This window comes from Echinops telfairi, unplaced genomic scaffold, assembly GCF_000313985.2.
Source record: "Echinops telfairi isolate 266 unplaced genomic scaffold, ASM31398v2 ScPeMD7_7420;HRSCAF=8458, whole genome shotgun sequence".
In the NCBI taxonomy this organism is placed as follows: domain Eukaryota; kingdom Metazoa; phylum Chordata; class Mammalia; order Afrosoricida; family Tenrecidae; genus Echinops; species Echinops telfairi.
This window is the reverse complement of record NW_022111320.1, coordinates 44525401-44533158: the sequence shown is the minus strand read 5'-3', so window position 1 is coordinate 44533158 and position 7758 is coordinate 44525401. Positions and strand designations below refer to the sequence as shown.

Sequence of the window (7758 nt, the reverse complement as noted above, 5' to 3'; positions counted from 1 at the left end):
ATGCACTGTTTATGTGTTCACCTCCACTATGCTGACAGGTAAGCTGAGGGTCAAGGTCTTGTACACACTGCTGGCCACAGAGTCATGGGTCTTCCTGGGTCTGGCACAGCTCAGCATCTCGCTGCCTCCGACTCCAGGGGGTCACAGAGAACATAGGGGGCAGCAGGGGAACCATGACTTGTCTCAAGGACTTAGCTCAGGCTGTTCCCTGAGCAGGTGGCCCAGGTGCCAAAGGAGGGGACACGGCGCCCAGACTCACTTGGACTTGTTGATGGCTCTCTTGAGCTTCTTCTCCAGCTGCCGCATGCGTCCCGTGGCAGCGTTGTATCTGGCGGCAGTCTCCTTGTGCACCAGCTCGCTCCTGGTCTTGGTCTGTTCCGCCTCCATGACCTTCAGATGACAGCAGAGGTCAACTCAGCCACTCACAGAACAATCCCCTGTGCTAACTTTTATGGTTTCAAAAACTCTCCTGAGGAAACGAGTGGGCAGCCAAAGAGATTTAACTAACCGCCAGATAAAACATTTAAAAAGCTTTCTCTTCTGGGGGCCTGCTGTGACAGTGCCCCATCGGGCAAGACTGCAGAGCCCAACTAGTGTGGCGAGAGGAGCGGGGATGAAAAAATGGGGGAAAGGAAGATGGAGAGAATTTGGGGAAATTCTCTGACTTGACCAAAGTCAGGCCACCTGGAGTGTTGTAAGAAGCTGCCACAGGCTCCTCCCACTGCTGGGGTGCAGGGAGGAGGGCAGTGGTCCAAACAGCACCAGACCCCAAAAACCAGAACAACACAATAAAAGAAGCCCTGGCAAAACCAGGCACAAAAATTGAGTGACAGCAGCATCATTCCCGCCACTTGGTCCTTTCTCAAATATCCAGAATTCCTGGGCTGGCCACAGAAGAATCCAGAAACTGGGAGGGTCACCCCGTACCTTTAGGCAATCGAAGACAAATTGTCCCTGTCGCACATTAAAAAGCAAAGCAGGACTCACTACCTCTTAGTTATTTCTGACCCACAGCAACCTTACACGGCAGGCCTGTGAGTTCCTGAGACTAACTTCCTGGGAGTAGGAAGCCCTGTCTTTCTCCCGCAGAGTGGCTGGTGGTTTTGAACTGCTGACCTTACGGATCGCAGCCCAGGGCTCCTGTCACATGCTGGGTGTCACAAAAGCATGTGACCAAGAAGGAAGCCAGAGCTATGACTGGGTGGGGCATTTAGTCATGGCCGTGGACTTAACTGTGACCCACTTTAAAAAAATGTTGATCTTTCTGGCCCTTGAACCTGGCGATGAGATCCTCCCTGGAAGTAAGGGAGGATCTTGTGCTGTGCTAAGGAGGCCACCGCAGAGAGGGCCACGCGGACCCAGGGTGTGGGGACAGGAGCCACGTGAGGACGGCCTGCAATGCCTGATGAATCAACATGCCTGGGGCCCTGGCTTGGATGTCAGATCCCAGAACTGTGGAGAGAGTTGTACACTCTTGAGGCACCCACGGGTGGTTATGTTTCAGCCACACTGGGAAACAAGAACACCTGTTCATGAACATGAATCCCACGAAAAAGTTGATGGTTGCAAACAAGGAGCCTCAGAGAATCTTTCTGAGAGACAGACCATGCTGGCCCTGGCCCTCCCCAAGGGAAAGCTCGGACAAAGCCTTCCACGCAGGTGAGCAGAGCCAGCACCCAGCCCGGCCGCCTTGGAATCCCAATGAGCTGGTTCAGGTGACCATCTGAGTCATATGACATCCCCAGGTGAGGTGGCCAAGAAGAGGCCTTCCCACCACAGTCTGGGATGGGGGCACCAAACCTTCCATCACACTCAGGGGAAACCCCCAACCAAGCCTCATGACCCCACCCTCCATCTCCACACTGGGGACTCTCCACCCTCCTTCTCCAAGGCCTACCGGTCTGTAAACAGGGAGGCTTCTTTTTCCAAATCGCACCCCGGTGTTTCTCTTCCTGGTCTTTCAGGACCTTAGAAAGGCCAAGCCCTCCCGCTGGCTGCCAGCCCTCCTCCCCTCTCTCCAGAGGCATCTGGTACCCTGCCCTTGGTGGGAGCAGCTGGAATGTGGCCCTGTCCCCAGGGAGCCCATGCTTACTGCAGGCTCAGGCATCATCACACCGTGGTGACTGGCCTCATCTATGGCCAACGTGTGTGGCTTCTGCCAGGGCTCAGAGTGGAGCTGCCCAGTGTAGCACAGGGAGTCGGTGGATGACTGCTCCCTCCGCAGACAGTCAGGGCCTTGCTGAGCTCTGGGTTGTCTTTCCCTAGACCCTAAGGAGCCCCAGTGAAGCAGTGACTACGAGTTTGCTACTAACCCAAAGGCCAGGAGTTCGAAACCACCAGCTGCTCCTTGGAGCAAGACAAGGCTTTCTACTCCTATAAAGAATTAAGGTCTTGAAACTCATAGGGGCAGGTCTACCCTGTCCTTAAAGGGTCGCTATGAGCTGGCATCAGCTCAGTGGCAGTGAGTTTGGTTTTTAAAGTAGAACTTGAGGAGCCCTGGTAGCAAAGTGGTAGTATGTTGGGGTGCTAATTGCACTAGCTGCACTGTGGAAGAAGGCTGAGGTTTTCTACTCCCGTAAAGAGTTGCTGTCTCAGAAACCCATAGGGACAGTTCTACCCTGTCCTGTAGGGTCACTACATGTCAGATCGACTCCATGGCGGTAGGTTTTGCTTTGTCGTCTTTTGGAATCAGTACGAGATTTGGAATAGGGCGACACGCAGCTCTCTTCTCCTAAAGAAAACAGGCTTTCTGGAGTATCCGGAAGTCAGACAAGACAGGAGACAGAATTCTAGACGCTTCATCCATCAACATTCAGTATCTCAGGCATACGAGTCCCATGGAGGTGGAGGAAAGGGTGCATTTGGGGACATGCTAAGCCAGCCACCTACACTAGTGTGGTGCCGAACGGACTGTCTGCTGGACACAGGACACACTGCACCATCCATCAAGTTCAGAGATGGTGCTCCTGTGGGCAGGGTTTCTCAGGGACTCGGGACACGGATGCTGTGTCGCCAGCTCTGTTTCCAGCTGATGTCAGCCTGACGCTCCATCCTCCCTCATCTGAAGGGAACTGCATCTCACCTTATTCCAAACGACCTACGGCTTCCACACCCAAGAGGAGTGTCACGCCCGTACCACTGGGGCAGAAGCAGGGAAGGGGAAGAGCACCCTCGGCAGAAGCCCCGGCCCATCACCCAGAACACGTCTAACCTGCCTGCTTTCCATCAGGACCGAGAAAGAGGAATGGGCGGTCTCAGAGACCTCTGTGGAGCCCCTTGGTGTGATCTCAGGAGGCCCAGGGCCATCAAGTACAGCCTCACAGGTTTCACACAGCACCGGGCCGGCAGCAAACCCTAGGATGGCCATGGTGCCCCGTGGCCACGTGCAGTGTGAATGCCTCAGGAGGAGGACTGTGCCCCAAGATCCCCCACCATCACTGGAACCCCGGGACTTAGACTGAGTCTCCAAACCACAGGGACATCTCTCTTTTTTTAAGAGCAGACTAAGTGATTCCTGAAATGAGACGCCGACTCTCCCGATCCTAAAGGAAAGGCCTTGGAAGAAAATACCATATACGTATACTCATGCATAAGCCGAGTTTTTCAGGCACGTTTTAAATGCGGTTTTTGTGGTAGAATTAGGTGCCTCAGTGGATATTCGGGTTGGCTTATTCTTGAGTATATACGGTACTCTCTGAATACGTGCTTGTTTTCCTCGTCACCATAGTCAGGCTCTGCCTTGAACATCTCCAGGCTTCCTGCCCTCCCTCCCTCCCCTCTGGTTGTGCAAGAGCTGACCCAGGAAATGAACATGTTCCCGGCCTGGAGCTCAGCTGTCCACCAGGGGGCAGGAGGCTCAAGGCCACACAGAGCAGGCCCCCCAAAGGGCCTCTCTGCTTTAGGGAGTGGGCAGAAAGATGACCTCCTGCATCAGGCTTTCTGTGTACAGACATGCACGGCCATCTTTACCTCTCAGTGCCCCAAGACTGGGGCCACTGTGGCAGGTGACGCTGAGAATCCAGAGGCGGCTGACATCAGCTGGTGACCTTGTATATCCAAGATTCCCCGCCCATAGGTGACCTCCAGGAGTCACCAAGCCCTGAAAGGCAGCCCCTCCCCCAGTCCATCAGGCGGTTAATGGGAGCTGCTGAAGCCACAATCCACTCGCGCAGCAGCCCAGCCCTGCACTGAGCACTCACGTTGTAGGCCCAGCCACGGAAGGGGTGGGGGGCCACTCGACAGGCTTGTACTGAGGGATACTGGGGATGAGCTGAGCACCCCTCCTGTCTGGAAGAAGGGGACCTGGGGGTGCAGTGGTGAAGTGCTGATCTGTGACCTGAACTAGCTAGAAGGAGGCGGGGGTAGAGGTGGAGACTTGGCAGCAATCTGCTTGCGTCAACTGTGTACCAGAAACAAACCCCCAACTCTGTGGAGTCCATGCTGACTCATGGTGGCCCTGCAAGACAGAGCCCAACTGGTCCGCAGGCTGGCCTTCCAGGGCTGGACATCTCTGTGGGTGCAGAGAGCCACCTCCTTCTCCCTCAGAGCAGCTGGTGGGTTTGAACCTTGAGATTCGCAGGCAAATGCTTAACCCAAGACACCACCAGGGCTCCTCTGTAACGCTGACTGGCTGGCCACACCTCCGGGGCAGTTCGACTCTGTCACACAGAGTGGCAACGCCTGGATGAGGGCTCCAGGGCCAGTACAACACAGCAACATGCCTGCAGGATGGGCGGGCCCAGCAAGGCTCTGCCTCTCGGCCAGGAGGCCCAGCAGAGTGAGGCAAGGGTCACAGAGCCTGCTGAGCCAAGCAGCTGTCCCCGTCACTTGTGATCCTGAGGCGGCCACGGGGACTGGCATAGCGTCAACTCAGCACGTCCAGTACAGGGCCAAGATCACGCTGTCTGCTGCCTTCTCACAAGCTGGCTACCCAGTGCGCCTCGGGCCCACCCAAGTCTGGTCTCATCTCCCACAAGCCCCCTGCTCCCATCAGCACTTCACACCCCCAAAGTCCAGCCCCTGTGTGGTTGGGGCTCTTCATCCAACTCTTCCCTCAGGGATTGTAAATTGGGCCAGTCCTGGGGGGGTGCTCAGGAGAGACCATCCCTGGAGAACCAGCCAGCCCCTCTAGGAAGCCAAAGACCAAACCCACTGCCAGGGAGTAGATTTCAACTCAAGGCACCTCCCGGGCACAGCAGAACGCCCTCCAAGTTTTCAGACTCTCAAGTCTTTATGGGAACAGACGAAACAGTCCTCTTTCAGCTGTGCAACAGCAGCTGGTCTGAACCACCAACCTTGCGGTGAGCAGCCCGATGCTGAACCTACAGCGCCATCAATCGTCTCAGATCACCAAACCAGCAAACCTTAGGCGGTAGCCATGCCAGGCCACCCTGCCTACCAGCTGTTGGCCAGGAGCGTGCGGGCAGAACCAGGGCGCAGTCCGCCCGACTCTCGGGGCCATTTCAGCCTGCTTATCTGTGCGTCTGGCACCTCTGTGCAAACGGATCCACCCAGTGCAGAGCCGGCCAGAACCCGGGGGAGACTGGGTCAGATGGACAAGCGAGGGCGCGCAGGGCCCTCGGACGGACGAACGGGGGTGTGCGCGCCCCAGGCGCACGGCAGCCAGGCCCACCCCGCAGCCGGCCGGGACGCATCATACCCGCTGAGTGGCGTGGTTTAGCATCTCCTGCCAGGCCGAGTCAAACTGCCGCTTGTCATCTTCCAGCAGCCGCTGCTCGGCCAGGGAGATGGTCTCCTTGGCTGCACGCAGCACCTCGGTGGCCCTCTGGAAGTCCTGCGTCGCTTTCTGAGCTTCCAGCTGAGCCTGCGAGAGAAACAGGCCCGTGAGGCGCTAGGGAAGGGCAGGGGCTCACCGTGCAGGGCACCACTCCCATTACAAACAGGAGACCCCAAGCCCTGTGGCGCACTCCACCCACCTCCGGCCTGGTGCCAGGAGGCCCCTGCAGGCGCTGGGGTGGGAGGGAGGGCAACGCACCACTCCCACAGGCTGCCGCCGCCCACCGCAGCACCAGGTCACGGCTTCCCCAGCTTTTTCCACTTCCAACCCGTTTCCACGTGAGAAATCTGCAACGCGGGCAGGTACTGCCAGCAACTCCTCCCATTCACGCTGCGCTGGAGGTTGAGTGAAGTGTTGGTTGCTGCGGGTTCACAAAGCTTGCACTGCTGCCAAATGTTCCGAGACCCCCCACACTCAGTCCAGTGACCTCTTACAGCGCCACGACCCACAGCATGCGCAGCTTTGGGCTCGTGAGCACGCCAGCCCTCGGCAGGGTGTAGGGTGGTCAGCCAGGCCTCATGAGACAGGCCCGGGCAGTTGGTCTCACGCACCTGGCAGGTGAGCCTGGCGCCTTCCTTGCTCTGCTCTGAGCTTGGTTCGGGGCAGATCAGAACCGCGAGGACTCCAGAGGCGAGGGCCCACTGAGCGCCCCTCTCCTGCTTCTGGCTGTCGCTGTGGTTCTAGGAAACCTCAGGGTGACTCAGGTGGCCCAGCTGGTTCATCGTCAGCCTCCAGCCCTGCCAGTCCCAACACAGGGGCCCGCCCTGCCAGCGTGCCCCACTCAGCTCACACTTGCCAGCAGAGCGGTGTCCGCACACTGCCCAGCAGGCTGGCAGAAGGGCTAACAGTGCGGCACAAAACCAACCCAACAACCCCCTTGCCAGGGAGTTGGTGCCTGCTCCCAGCAACCCCGGAGGGCCGAGTAGAACTCCCGGGGTGAGTTTCCCAGACGCTAACGCTTGCTGGAGGCTGAAGGCCTCCTCTTTCTCCTGTGGAGTGGCTGGTGGCTTCGAACTGCTGAGCTCTCGGATCGAAGCCCAGCTCGTAACCATTAGGCAATCAAGGCTCCTAGGAACTCGGTAAGGGAGGCCAAATAAGATACCTTGCTTAAATACGTTCCCCTATTTCCTTTTATTTGTGTTTCGTTTTAAGTGGCTACTAGAAATATTTCTGTTGGATGCGTGGCTCCTGTGAAACAGACACACACCCACAAGAGAGGGTTGGCTGGGTGATTGCTTCAGAGATTCGCCTACCGACGGTGGTGGCCACAGGGCAGGTCCACCCTGAATTCTGAGCAGAACACTAGTATGCCATTCCCCACAGCTGGCCCCATGAGGGGCCTCCTCGGGGACTGTCCTGGGTTATTGGGGCCATAAACCAATGCCCCTGGAGTTGCCCACGGGGCACTCCCTCTGACTGAGGAGGGGAGGGGGCCCAGGGACCCACACCCATGACCAGAGGGGTGCTCACATGACTCAGAAGCCACAGGCTGAGGACACTTGAGAGGAGACCCAGGGGGAAAAACCCCAGCTTTGGAGCACAGCCTCCATGTCCCCACCCCGTGCAGGGGACAGTGGCCTCTCATCTCAGAGGGGCCAGCCCAGGCCAGTTCTGGACCCCAGCGCCCTGGAGCTGATGGCTACTGGGTCAGCGAGATGAAGCTCCCAGGGGAGACGAGATCCCTGACAGCGTCCATTTCCCCCCCAGGCTCTGCAGCGACCCACGGGGTTTTCACTGGCTATTTTTTCAGATGCAGCGCCTCAGGCCTTCTTCCCAGCCTGTCTGTCTGGAAGCTCCACTCTGAGTGTCCGCCACGCTGACCACACTGGAGAGTGAGATGGCGGGAGCCCACCCCGGCTGCCACGGGCCAGTCGGAAGCCCAGACGCGACCCTCGAGGACTCCAGCGCAGTGGGACCCAGGGGCCAGCCCACTCTCGGGAGTGCCCGTCTACCCTCTCAAA

The 7758-nt window shown here is 57.9% G+C and overlaps 1 protein-coding gene across 1 annotated transcript in view; it reads right to left on the bottom strand.

Annotated features, from left to right (window-relative positions):
- The window catches only part of SH3BP5 (SH3 domain binding protein 5), a 59577-nt gene that overhangs the window by 7687 nt on the left and 44132 nt on the right, over positions 1-7758 (bottom strand). The window contains exons 3-4 of the mRNA XM_013005067.2: positions 5660-5824; positions 260-390 (exon numbers count right to left, since the gene is read on the bottom strand). Of these exons, the coding sequence (XP_012860521.2) occupies positions 260-390; positions 5660-5824 (296 nt within the window). The remainder of the gene's footprint in view (positions 1-259; positions 391-5659; positions 5825-7758) is intronic.